We start from the raw sequence: 15,403 nt of genomic DNA, 5'->3' as shown, positions 1-15,403 counted from the left end.
CCTTTTACAAAACCTACGTTTTGGATAGAAAATTTTGTTTGTCTCGATCTTAATGTGCGTTAACAAATACTTGTCACTGGACGTTAAGGCAAACACATATCAATCAATCTATACGTACATTAGAAAAGCAGAACATGACCATATTTACTAGTATTTATCTTGAATATTTCGTTGCTGATAAATTGTTCATCACTATATTCATTCATACTTCAAAGTTAATAATTTATTTATTTATTCATCTGTTCACCCATTCATGTATCCATTTATTTAATTTGCGTTGAAATCACAGAAACGAACCATCCATGCAATTAATTTTCAGCATATTATTATGGTATTCCGCTAGCCACAAATCAATATATGAGTATTAACTAGATTTTCATCCAAAAGCATTTTCTTCATCAAACCCGTCAACTATTCTGCAGCAAATGTATCGGAGTGTCAAACGTCAACTGTTCTGCAGCAAATGTATCGGATTGTCAAGTAATCCTATTATACACACTTGTCGTTGATATGCAGTCGCTAAATTAATTAAATTTGATGCTTCTTTGAAATGTTATTGTCATTTCTAATAATGTTACATTGATCTCTGTTTAAGGAAAATATAAAAAAATATTGATAACGGCTTGATTGCAACTATATGTGGAATAGAACTATTATACAATTTCCTACAAATCTGTTCCAGTTATAATGCATGACTTGATACAATGTCTCAGAAATTACAATTTGATTAAGCAATTATTGCGAGTCGAGCAAATAAAATGATGGATCTTATAAGACTAAATAGTGCAAATATTATTGGCTGTCATTGACATTTATTTTGCAATATGTTTCATTTCACTTTGTAACTGGGTTCGATTCCGAGAGCATACGCATGCAGCTATAATCCGTCAATGTGAAGCTATCGATTTTGTGTTTCCAAGATGGACACGCTAAGAGAATAACTCACCATTTTCTTTCTTGATTTGCTCCAAGGAAATGGAAACCAATGGCACAATGATTGTTATATTGTGAATCCGTCTGCAGCGGTTACAGTAAACATCTCGATATTCAACGGCCATTACTAAATAGTTATTATTGTTTGATTAAATTAAGATATTCTAAGTAATGTCTGGATAATTGTGTGACATGACGATTATTCCATGGAATAGGACATAATAATCTTTTTTCTACATTGTTTTCCCGCCATTGCAGATGATTATCTGTCGAATGGAAGGAAGCGTATTTAGTCGTCTGCTTAGCTTTGATTCTGAAATCTCGCTCATGCTGAATAAAAAATTAATGGATGATTTTGAAGGTTTTTTCGCAAGGTGCTATAGAATTCCACGTGCCAATTTGTTCATTTCATATTTAACATGGACTGTTGTACGAAAAAGCGTTTATTTATGGTAATGACGAGTGCATGTGCGTGTGCCGCCTTTGGGTTATTAGCGATATCTGTCGCCACCGATTATTGGCTATATACTAGTGATCTACAACCTAATAAAAATAACGGTACCAAAGGAGTATATAAAAATCATTGGTCGGGACTTTGGCGACAATGTACAGTCACAGGTAATTTGTTTTCTTTATATTATAATTCACAAATTTTATATTTGACGACGTGATTTAAAATCACTGCACCTTGAGTAGTCACAAGAATCGCCTAGTAGTATGTATCTATATGTTATAAATTCCTCTAGTTACAAAAACGTACGTTGTATAAATACATAGGGAGAAAATATGCGTTGGCGTCCCTTTCTTTAAAAAAAAAGGAAAATATTTTGACCTACAAGTACAACGCACCCCATCAACATATTAATCTTATGTTACAAAGCACAGTCCGTGTCCATGGTTCTTGGTGTTAGAGATCTAGTATGTCTAATACCATTATATACATTAAATGTGATCTGACTGTTTTTTTTTTTTTTGTTTTTTGTTTTTTTTACAAAAGATTTTTTTAAATTCGAGTTCTTTGAAAAGTGCACATGACCATGACACTATGCTTAATACCTAGAATATAGGACAAGGCATTTCCAACATTATCTAATGTTCAAACGTTTGGTCGGAACATCCGTTTTCTTAAATACTGAACATACTTATTAGAATATTTTAGATATTACATGTACATGTATGTATCATACATGAATGACATAAAACTGAGAATGGAAATGAGGAATGTGTCAAATAGACAACAACCCGACCATAGAGCAGACAACAGCCGAAGGCCACCAATGGGTCTTCAATGCAACGAGAAACTCCCGCACCCGAAGGATTCCTTCAGATGATTTGATATAAGTATATCTGTGCTGTATTCCGCTTCAATTACCTAGTGACCAACACATTTCTTTATTTATTAGTTCGTTTTGCAACATTCATAGACGTCGACGCGCTACTGCAGAAAAAAATCCGTGTAAAATTGATTCGAAATCCTTTGGGACATTTTATTATGTAAAATAGCGTGTTTTGAGACGGAAAAGCCATTTGTTTCAAAATATACATAAAATGGAGCTAGCAGCTTAATTCAAAAGCTCATTATAATCACGATATATGTATGGCAACCATGACTACTATAATTTTGTAGATTTGACTTTTTTGTCATTTGTTTTACAAATATGTTGACTGGATTTAGTCACACACGTGACCGCTAAATACTGCCGGTTTTTGTACTTTGATGAAAACAGAGGATTATAAAAAGAAATTTGAAAAAAACAAATCATTGTCATTTATTAAATCTGTTAAGAATTAAAAAATATTTTCAGGATAAGTTTGAAATGAAGACATACTTTTTTAAACATCAACGCTAGATGTTTATAGAAGTTACTGTTTTACAACTGGGATCGATAATAAATTCTTAATTTTAACACTTACTTATATGGAATAGGCAGCAGCAATTTTAGTTTTCCAAAGGCAACTGTAAACGGTAATCGTTCAATTAAAAATTGAGGCGTAAAATTAAAACTTGACACATATATCATATTGCAAATTGAAGGTGAATTTATGCTTATCTGGTATAAAGCTATATCAAACAGCGAAAAAAAAGTAATACAAAATTTTAAAAGTACCACTGGGAGTTTAGAATGACAAAAAATAACTTGCAGCTGGATATTACATGGCATTGCATTACAGAAAGGAAAAAAAATATTCGATCTTTTGCATTATTGTAACCATGGTAACTGGGACATGAAATTTATCTTTTTAACAATTTAAAGACATTGAGGTCATATTGTTAGTTCTTCACTAAAACGAACTGGAGCTTATTCATGTATACTAGTATGTGAAAATAATGTCGAATGAAGCGACCTTGTACCATATGTGATCTATCTTATGACCATTTACGACGTACTTTATACAATAACCTATAAGTATCCCATAGTTAACTGACAGGTCATCAACTGAGGCTGATGATATAATATAATTCAATCTAATGTCCATTATACTGCTTCATTGTAGTCATGGTCTGTTGAATATCAGCAAACATTGGTTGTGTTAATCGGCCATCAAAGATCATTTTGATATCCGAAACACGAGAAACTTTTTCATCATAAACGTCTCAAATATATTTAAGATGTTGACTACAGTAAAAACATCTTTGAAATAAATAAAAGCTTAATGCATAACAATAGCCATTGACTTCCACGGTAACTGATCTTAATGATTGGTTACGAGGGCCGTGGGTATTGGTAAGATAATAAAGCTATAATTGTATTTGTAAAATCATTAACTACTTCTGTAAAAAGCAAATACAATGAGTCATTCACTAGAAGGCCTGTATCTTTATTGAGAGATTTACAAACTTGATAATCGATGCTTTGCACAAAACAACACATTAAATACGTTCTAAAATCATGCCATGTTTATGAAAATCTTTTTGTCCACAAAACAACACATAAGATACGTCCTAAAATCATACCATGTTTATGAAAATCTTTTTGTCCACAAAACAACACATTAGATACGTTCTAAAATCATGCCATGTTTCTGAAAATCTTTTAGTTTTGAAAGTGCACTACATGAATTAATTCGTCGATACTGACATTGAAATCTATTAGTATCCTTAAGCTATCTAAGAATACTGTTAAACACAGAAAGCTTCAAATATTATCAGTGAATCAATTGAAAGAACTTGGTTGATATGAATATATAGATGAATGAGTTGGCTCAGTCTTACTCATTAGATGCAAAAAGGTTTAAACTCACAAAACAATTTTTGTTTAATATAGATTTTAAGAATATATCAAACTTACAGGCGACACTTTTAAACTAGTCATATCATTTCATACGTTGGAGAATGGTCTGTGTTGTTCAAATTCTAAAATAAGTTATTATTATTTTTTATGCTCACACCGGTCATTGAAATTGCCTTAGTGGATTTGTAGAAGGGTTGTCGCCTCTTGTGAGGAAGGTCTGGGTTTCGAACCCAGTTTGGATAGTGAATTTTTGCAGTGTGAACATCTCCATTTAGACCTTGACCGCGTTTCCTTGTTCATTCATCTACGTTTAGTCTATAAGACTGGTTAGTCTTATTCTGCTTACACCAGTGACAGGTAAACTATATTTTGTCCGTAGAATCAGTGTGGGGACTATTTTTAACTGACAAGCTAGGTTCGGCGGACCTACAACCAAGATCATTGATCAATGCCACTTATATGTTAGCGACCTATCATAGTTAGGGCGAAATTTCTATTCCTATCTATGTTTTGGAATTATTTTATTAACAGTCCAAAATTGTCGTCATAACGAAGCATATCTTTTTGATTGATATGCATGTAATATTTGCCACTGAACTTCAACCAATGGCCAATATAATGCACGGTCACATCTTTTCATTTGATCGATGTTGGTCGTGAGCAACCATTTAACTTCAAATGGGGAAAGGGTAATGGCTTTAGAGAGAAAAAAACTTGAAGTTCCCTTAAACATCTTGAATTTCAAAACTTTTAATGTTAATACTGGTAATGCTAATAAGATTCAATGAATGCAGAAATTTACTCTCCGTTTCATTCCTTGATAATTGGTATAAAACCCAATCTTACTACATAGTAAACGTATCTGATCATAGGGATTTCAATGCATACGACATTCGTTTCTGTATTATCCTTACGAGAAAGAACTCTCGTAGAGAAAAGGAGCAGACAAAACACGAGAAAAATAGTCGACCAGAACGTTCAATTTGGACTGTTATTTTAGTAAAATGAGATATATAATTCCTTAAATGCATGTAGCAGCGAGTGATCTTCTATTGTGCTTGTTGTACACAAACATAAACACGATCATGGAGAGTAAATAAAAAGAAAATTGTTATCATTAACCGCCATTTATATGTGTAATGCATATATGTTTGTTCACTTGTAGGAGTTCCGTGATAATCAAGTAAATGAGAAAATTGAGCAAATTACTAGTGTACATTTGTTTTTTTTTTGTTTTTTTTAATCTTGTTTGATCTACGTCGTTGTTTTTAATCATAGACTATATATATATGCACTCCTTGCATGAACTTGATATAAATCCTATTAAAGAATCTTATGAATTTTCTTCTATGCATTCCATCTTGTTTTAATCGCCTGTCATTTCTATGCATGCCCATGAAATGATTTAAAGATTAGTATTGATTTTGACATTCCTTATTAGACATGCATTGTATATATCGTCTGCAAGCATGCGTTTAAGTAAATAAAGATGGCGGAAATGGTATTGTCGTCTGCATTAGCGGTCAAATTTCATCTTACAATAATCCAGAGCATGACATTTAGATTTATTGCCTTATTAAGATGATAAAACTACCGGTTACTAGCCATTCGATTGCTGTCTAGATGGTTTCTTGACGGATTACGTCCTACTGGTAGAATAGACAGTCGTATTCAGAGATTTTGATTTCTCTGTCGAGAAATTGGTAAATTCATAAAGAAGGGAGGTTGTGTATGTTTCAAGGCAGGAGACTGTAATTTCAGTGGTTGTCGTTTTCTGCTGTATATCATATATTTTTTTATTATTATTTATTGCTATGTACGCACATCAGGTAGTTCGTTTTCTCGTTTGGATTGTTACACATTCGTCATTTTGAGGCCCTTTTCTATCTTATAGCTGGTTATGTGATATAGTTTTGCCCATTTTTGACCCATACAGTGATCTAAGATTGTTAACTTCTGCAACAGCTTGGTCTCTAGTGGAGAGTTGTCACATTTTCAATTACACCTCATCTTCTTATTTTCATATTGAGAGCGAAATTCTGCTTTTCAACAGACATTCAACTGCACGAATGCCCTGTATTTGCTTTACTTAAGTGGATTAATAGTTTCCTTATCATACCCAAGAAAAGTAATTAAGCTCTCAATTACCATTTTTCAAGAAATACGTTAACACACGTACACCAGTGTTCAAGACTTTGTTACTGTCCCAACAACAATAATTCATAATGACGACTTCATATTTAGTGATTATTTTAATGAGTACTAACTGTTTCGCATGAGAAGGATAATTAAAAAATATTTACAAAAGCATGTGGTTGAAACTATTTACATAACTACTACTATTCTATATTTAAAAAATGTTTTCCAAAAGTATTTAGTGGGAAAGTACTATATTTGGAGGTTGTAAATTCAATTGTATAATTGTAATGTATCTGGTAAAAGGCAAACATGAGTAATTGTAACCGTCTTTGGATATAAGTAGGTACCTGTTAGTTTGTGGATGAATTTGTCTGTTGTTATAAGTAATTCTGATGGTACCGCGACAAAATGGAGTACAATTTTATAGAACAGGATGGGTCTAGTTTTAAGTTTGCGTTGTTGTAACTTGCTGCAATGATATCTGATAAGCTCGACCCGTTCTAATGATTATAATATAATGCAATTAAACAATTAATGCCTTATATGTATAACTAATGTTTACCGAAAGTATCATACATTGGTCTTTAAATTCTGCGCATTATGCTCAACATAAAATGTATAGTTTAACAATGCTTAGCATTTATTTTAGTGTTATGTTAAATATTAATTATGATGATTGTAATGCTAAACATTTTTTTTTAATGTTATGCCTAACACCCATTCTGGTATAATGCAAACTACTGCTTTAGTGTAATCTAAGCACTAATTATAGTGTGAGGCTGAACACTCAATCAAATTTAATGCTTAAACAATTTAGTTTAATGCTAAATACTAATACCTAATTGTATAATGCTAAATACTAATACCTAATTGTATAATGCTAAATACTAATACATAATTGTATAATGCTAAATACTAATACCTAATTGTATAATGCTAAACCTGTATTTTAGTGTATCGCTTGAAAACAAATTCTATTGGAGGTTTTGGATCCCGCTTGCATGTTTAATCCGGTCATATTCTTTATGCATGTGCTTTTCCCAAGTCAGGAGCATGTAATTCACTTATCGTCGTTTGTTGCTGTGTTATATATATATATATATATTTGTTTTTCGTTCATTTTTTTGTACACAAATGATGGCCGTTATTTTTCTCAATTGAATGGTTTTACATTTGTCATTTCTGGGCCGTTCTATGTCATTTGATCTCTTGTGAAGTGTTGACTCATTTGCAATCACATCACATCTTCTTTCTATGCCCCACCTACGATAGTAGAGGGGCATTATGTTTTCTGGTCTGTGCGTCCGTCTGTTCGTTCGTCCGTCCGTCTGTCCCGCTTCAGGTTAAAGTTTTTGGTCAAGTTAGTTTCTGATGATTATGAAGTCCAATCAACTTGAAACTTAGTACACCTTGTTGCTTATGATATTATCTTTCCAATTTTAAAGTCAACTTAGACTTTTGACCCCAATTTCACGGTCCACTTAACATAGAAAATGAAAGTGCAAGTTTCAAGTTAAAGTTTTTGGTCATGGTAGTTTTTGATGAATTTGAAGTCCATTCAACTTGAAACTTTGTATACATGTTCCCCATAGTATGATCTTTCTAATTTTAATGCAAAATTAGATTTTTATGCCCCATTTATGGGCATTATGTTTTCTGGTCTGTCCGTCCGTTCGTCCGTCTGTCCCGCTTCAGGTTTGGTCGAGGTAGTTTTTGAAGAAGTTGAAGTCCAATCAACTTGAAACTAAGATATTTCTCCGTATTTCCGCGGTCCAATCAACATAGAAAATGATAGTGCGGATGGAACATCTGTGTACTTGGAACACGTTCTTGTTTTATATATATATATATATGTTGTAATGTTAAAAACTAAAATGTATTCTACAATAATGCTAAACCCTCACTCTACTGTGATGCTAATTATAAATTTAGTTTATACCTATTTATACTTGTTAAACAATGAAGGTTTAATTTAAAATGAAATAACTTTTAGTGAAATCTTATAGAAGTGTTATACTATAAAATAATCTCTGTGTAATGCTATAAAACAATTTGTAGTATTATGAATAATTCCAGAATGATCCTGTTATATTACACTTGACTTTTGAATCTTCAATACCACAAGGCTTTCCAATAGTCAAACAAACCGAACAATCGATTGGGATGACACGATTGAATATCATTATTTACTGAAAAGGTGACAGATTCGCAGTTAATGTACTTCCTGTTTGTGTTTTATTTCTAAGAATACATTACAATATAGACGTAGGCACTGGAATTTCAATAATTTCTTAATACAAAATAACTTTATAAATGACATAGATGGTAAAAGTTGGAAACTCTGCTAAATCGCGATCAAACAATGTCGAGTAACCGAACTGCGTGGAAGTAAGATTGATTGACTGGTTCTTTCGGAGACTATGTTCGAAATAATGTCGAGTAAACGAACAGTGTGGAAGTTAGATTGGCTGACTGGTTGCTTTTGGGTTTTGTCCTTTGGCAACTATTTAATGAATGTCCAAGACAAGAAAAAAAATAATCCATAAATTCAACAACCATGTCAACCAGGACTTAGGAAATCAAATTTCAATTGGTACTGGAAAAAAGACTCAAAGAAAGTCACACAAATTTAGCTTTTCCGTACTAAGCACAAATGCAAGTAACTAAATGACGAAATGATGACACTATGTACCAAAATAAGAGTGATGGCAGTTCAAAGCCAAATTTAAAAGAATAGATACACCTATGTTTCCCAGATTAAATTATCCATTAGTGCACTGTATGTGTTTATGTCCTTTATTAAGGCCGCCTCTAGAACGAGAATGCATTGGCAACTTTTCTTGTTCGTTCTAAGTCCACGTTGTACTTGCGCACTTATTAATGGAGACAAAAGCTTTTTCAACAAACAATCGTAAGCCTTGAACATCCGAGACTCGATCTGGTTGTTGGACATGAAAGACAATGGTCGAAATTAATGTTCCAAAAAATATTTTTATAAAATGTCGAGATATCAATATCAGTTTTACGTCTGTTGTCAATTATTTCCCGAATTTCACGTGACAATGGTAATAGCGAATTTGTTTCATTTATTTGTGTAAGATTATTTGATTATTTGATCTATGAGGGTATGGATGGGGGGGGGGGGGGGGGTCTGTTATTCTGTAAACATTTAATTTTCACCCCATTTTTCTCTAATCTTTAAAAAATTAACCCCTTTTTTCTCTAATCTTCCAAAAATTAACCCTTTTATTCTCTAATCTTCTATTTTTTGGCTCATTATTCTCTAATCTTCATTTTTTAAGGGCATTATTCTTTAATCATTTAACCCCATCCAAACCCTCATCTATAGTGTTTCTGAACTGTACTGAGAACGGGAATTAGATAATTCCTTTAAATTAGAACCAACTTGATTTACATGCAGAAAAGTCATTTTATCATGAAATTAACGGAATTACAGTTAGTTTAAGCTCCGTATTATGGCAATTTAACTTTTGAAAGCAGACGTAACAGTAATAGCTTCAGACACTAAATAATATATAAAGGAGTGATTTGGCGTTGATTAAAGTCATACGGCCCTTGTGCATTTTCTATTACAAAACTGGGTCGATAAACTAATTTGTGTCCGTAGATTAAGAGCCTTAATACAGGACACTAGTCGCTTAAATCATGAGAAATTGATTAGTGGAGGTAATATAAGGACAGTTTAAGCATTGCATTGATTGCGGAAAATTGTAACATTTCTATTTGTACAATTAGATTAGTTGAAATGTTGATGTTCATGTTGTGATTGACTGCTCTGAGAGTTTGTGTACCGTAATAAAGAGAAGGATTTAAGTTTCAAATGGCAAAGAGAATAGATTATTTTTTTTTTGGGGGGGGGAGGGGGGGGGCGGCTTTGGTGGTTCTCTACTTTGTAAAAGTTTTATCGGAAGGGGGTATGCTTGATACATGTGTTCTTTAAACCCTCCCTATAGTTTTTGTTTGGACGTACAAAAGTTGATGTTACTGCTCTGGGAGTTTGTGTACCGTAAAAAAGAGAAGGATTTAAGTTTCAAATGGCAAAGAGAATAGATTTTTTTTGGGGGGGGAGGGGGAGCGGCTTTGGTGGTTCTCTACTTTGTAAAAATTTTATCGGAAGGGGGTATGCTTGATACATGTGTTCTTTAAACCCTCCCAATAGTTTTTGTTTGGACGTTCAAAAGTTGATGTTACTGCTCTGGGAGTTTGTGTACCGTAAAAAAGAGAAGGATTTAAGTTTCGAATGTCAAAGAGATTTGGAACATACTCACAATTTTTAGAGTTTGGTGGTTCTCTCCTTCATAACCAATTGCATTTACAAGACAATGTTACGTACGAACGATTGCTACTCAGTTGGGTATCATTACACATGAAGCACTCGTAAGACTTATATGCATACACATCAATCAATCGATTGTGTTAAATGGTATCATTTTCATTTTTAAAATGTCTGTGTTCGTGCTATGTCTGACTTGTACATTTGTATTCAATTTGAACCACGTAGTATTATTTGTTGTTTCTGTTTGTATGTCCTTTTTTCGGAGGTGTTGGGTGTTGGTGGTAAGTATGTTCTGTTGTAGTGTCGAGTAGTGGTAGTTACTATTATTCTCCGCGAAAAGTTATCATTGATTCGTATTTTTCGAAAGAAGAGTGGCATGTATATACAACTTGTTAACTATGGAAAGTGAAAAGTCGGTTAGAAATGTTGAACAATGGAAATACATGTAGATTAGTTTAAATTATCACCAAAATGTGAACCATAAACATATAGACACTGAAAGCATAAACCGGACCAACACTTTATTTGCAAGGTCAAATTCTACTCCTCACACCTATTTATAATTATTAAACCTCAATTTAAAGGATGGATGATTTTAGTGGTGTTTGCTCATCCTTGTGGAAAACATGTCAAGCATTTTTAAGACATAAACAAATCAGCAAAACAATTAATAGGTAGATTCAGCATAGTGAATAGAGAGAAAAGGGGGTGGGAAATTTAAAATGCCGTGGAGAAAAAGGGGTATGCTGGATAGGTGAAGATTTGTTTAGGTAGGAGTTAGTTGACGTGCAGAAAGCATGAAACTATTATTACACAAGATATTGGATTTAATGTCTTATCCATACCGGATGTTGTTGTGTATTTACACATCCCACAGAACCAAACGGACATCCCTTCGTAGTGAGGATTTTACCGTCACAGAGTTAATGTTACTTTAGTTCGACTCCTGAGTTAAAAGGAAATGCCAGTTTAAATAAATGAGACCCCAAACAAACGATACACTTAAAAACCAAAATCTATCAATTAAGAGGAAAGTCTATTTTTTTACGATATAATGAAGAATATTTTAGTAAGATCGAAAAGACTTGAGTGCATTACTCGACTGAAAAATATTCATGGTTTATTTTATTTCGATTACATTTATATGCCCGACGAACTTACTTTTATATAATAATATGTAATTTCCATTATTCTCCTAGGAGTTGGTTTTACATAATAGAACTTGGCAAGCATGGTAAAATGATTTAACTTACTTTCATTATGTTATATGCAAGATGTACTTTCACGTATACGCTCTTTATTCGGAGGAAGATCACACAAATCTGTTATATTTAAGTTAAATTGATACAAAGGTTAATGCAGACAGATATAAATAAACTCATCATAGATACCAGGACTAAATTTTGTATATACGACAGACGCGCGTTTCGTCTTCAAAAGACTCATCAGTGACGATCGAATCCAAAAAAGTTAAAAAGGCCAAATAAACTAGTGTCAGAAATAAGATTTTTTTCCATTCCTTCCGTTAGTTTATAAAGTCAAATGTGTGTTTTGTCAGTTTCTATAGATGATCATAGATTCCCTCTTTTGATTTTACCTTCGAGTTCGGTATTTCTGTTCTATTTTTTTATTCCTACGTATCCTCTTATCAATTACCAAGTCTTCATTTGGGAACTCATGAAACCACAAATTCTAATTGAATATATATTTTGACATCCTGCATGGAGTAAATCGTTGTACAATTTACTGTTTTGATTCAGTGTGAAGAATGACAAGATGATGCCGAAATATTAATGACGAGACGGACAAGGATATTCAGGTTGACTTTGAGGGGTAGACTTATCTTAATACTCTAGATGACTGCAACTTGACTGTCAATTTAATGATTTACTGCATGCTACAGCTTAAGTCCCCATCATATTAGACCAAGACCATAAGATGGCGATGAAATCATGGTATTCGGCAATATTTCATAGTGTCCACGTTCATACCACGACCTTGCTATAATCCAGATAAGATCCTGCTACGATTCCGCTTCGACAGTATCACGTTCTACATCAATGTAATTCAGTTAGAAATCGCTCTGAGTAGTGATTTCTCACTTAAATGCAGGTGATTGTCTTATTAAAGTTTTATACAACAGGTTAATAGATCAGAATGTTGTCAGTTCAAATTACCAATAATCAACCCGTTTCACAGTGTTACTCAACAGCGGTAAGAGGAATTTTTATTAAATTAAATTAATTACTTTTCTGTATTGAACAAGGAAGTGACGTAAATTTTCTACAATTGTGTTAATTTATTTTCTTTCGATCTGGATTGATCAATTGATTCCAACTTTTAAGTACATTTAGGAATTTTATCAGTCAACAATGATCGTAGACATAAAAAGTACTTTTCTTATAATAATACGACCAATTTGACGAATGGGAAAGTGATGTAAGTTGTCGAGTAAAATTTTAAATCATAAGAAGATGACTTTTGATTATTCATTGCGTAATGATTTCATGCGATTCCAATGATTATCGGCACTTTGTTTAAAGTTACGGAAATTGAGTTCGAGTGCGGAAAGGTAAAACTTGATTTTATCGGACGAGTGCAAAAAGGCGATGTTATATCCCCCATGACTTATGATATATGAAGTCGTATAGCGTTTACATTGTTGATGTATGTTATTATTGAGTATAGTTGATTTTGCATATTTAACAGAATATATCGAATCATATATCTTATATTTTGTTATCCTTCCGTCTCTTACAGGTCTAACAATATTGTGTAGTCTGTCACTATTCACTATTCGATTTATGTTTTTATTTTATCGCCCTCAGCAAAGTTCGGCTCTTTGCATCATACTTTAGATTTTTACCATTTCTATAAAATAAGTCTAAATCAAACACAAACATGGGATAAACGCCAATTGAACAGCGACAACAATCACAAGGTGACCTCCACAAAAATTCTAGAGATTATTTATCCACCTCAGTAGACCAGAGTTGTTTTGTCATGTGATTTGATTGATTTATTTATAGTTTGCATATCTTCAGTACCATTTGGAAGGCATGTTAGATTCAACACAGATTAGTTACAAAGATATAAAAGCAAAAGTTTTATGTTCTTGGCATTTTTTTGAAATGTGAATGAAAATTTTTAAATTAAAATTTCACAACTGAAGTATTCTTCATTTGTTCAGGAACATACATAGCAACAAAAGAATTAATGCGGTACCAAACACCTTGACTAAAAATATTTTATCTCGTTTAATTTTCATAATATTTTGACAAAATATTTACTTTGACCATAAGTAAATGACCATAATGACGAGCCTCTTCAATATCAAGGCATTAGGGTTTTAAAACCAATCATGTTTTCAAAGATTTGTAAATACAGATACAGCAAATCTTTCAGGGAAAATGAAACATAAGAGTTGATATTTATAATGATTTGTAAAAACAGATACAGCAAATCATTATGGAAAAATGAAACATAAGGGTTGATTTTTATAATGATTTGTAATAACAGAAACAGCAAATCATTCAGGGAGAATGAAACATTAGAGTTGATTTTTATAATGATTTGTAATAACAGATAGTCAGATACAGCAAATCTTTCAGGGAAAATGAAACATTAGAGTTGATATTTATAATGATTTGTAATAACAGATACAGCAAATCATTATGGAAAAATGAAACATAAGGGTTGATTTTTATAATGATTTGTAATAACAGAAACAGCAAATCATTCAGGGAGAATGAAACATTAGAGTTGATTTTTATAATGATTTGTAATAACAGATAGTCAGATACAGCAAATCTTTCAGGGAAAATGAAACATTAGAGTTGATGTTTATAATGATTTGTAAAAACAGATACAGCAAATCTTTCAGGAAAAATGAAACATTAAAGTTGATGTTTATAATGATTTGTAATAACAGATAGTCAGATACAGCAAATCTTTCAGGGAAAATGAAACATTAGAGTTGATGTTTATAATGATTTGTAAAAACAGATACAGCAAATCTTCAGGAAAAATGAAACATTAAAGTTGATGTTTATAATGATTTGTAATAACAGATAGTCAGATACAGCAAATCTTTCAGGGAAAATGAAACATTAGAGTTGATGTTTATAATGATTTGTAAAAACAGATACAGCAAATCTTTCAGGGAAAATGAAACATTAAAGTTGATGTTTATAATGATTTGTAAAAACAGATAGTCAGATACAGCAAATCTTTCAGGGAAAATGAAACATTAGAGTTGATGTTTATAATGATTTGTAAAAACAGATACAGCAAATCTTTCAGGAAAAATGAAACATTAAAGTTGATGTTTATAATGATTTGTAATAACAGATAGTGAGATACAGTAAATCTTTCAGGGAAGATGAAACATTAGAGTTGATTTTTATAATGATTTGTAATAACAGATGCAGCAAATCATTCAGGAAAAATGAAACATAAGGGTTGATTTTTATAATGATTTGTAATAACAGAAACAGCAAATCATTTAGGGAGAATGAAACATTAGAGTTGATTTTTATAATGATTTGTAATAACAGATAGTCAGATACAGCAAATCTTTCAGGGAAAATGAAACATTAGAGTTGATGTTTATAATGATTTGTAAAAACAGATACAGCAAATCTTTCAGGAAAAATGAAACATTAAAGTTGATGTTTATAATGATTTGTAATAACAGATAGTCAGATACAGCAAATCTTTCAGGGAAAATGAAACATTAGAGTTGATGTTTATAATGATTTGTAAAAACAGATACAGCAAATCTTTCAGGAAAAATGAAACA

At 32.2% G+C, this 15,403-nt stretch overlaps 1 protein-coding gene across 1 annotated transcript in view; it reads left to right on the top strand.

The window, feature by feature from the left end:
• Positions 1 to 431: 431 nt before the first annotated feature.
• The window catches only part of LOC143044214 (voltage-dependent calcium channel gamma-5 subunit-like), an 83,423-nt gene continuing 68,451 nt past the window's right edge, over positions 432 to 15,403 (top strand). The window contains exon 1 of the mRNA XM_076216140.1: positions 432 to 1,551. Within this exon, the coding sequence (XP_076072255.1) occupies positions 1,353 to 1,551 (199 nt within the window). The 5' untranslated portion in view covers positions 432 to 1,352. The remainder of the gene's footprint in view (positions 1,552 to 15,403) is intronic.

The sequence above is a fragment of the Mytilus galloprovincialis genome, chromosome 9 (genome assembly GCF_965363235.1).
Source record: "Mytilus galloprovincialis chromosome 9, xbMytGall1.hap1.1, whole genome shotgun sequence".
NCBI classification, from domain to species: Eukaryota; Metazoa; Mollusca; class Bivalvia; order Mytilida; family Mytilidae; genus Mytilus; species Mytilus galloprovincialis.
This window is presented reverse-complemented; position numbering and strand designations above follow the sequence as displayed.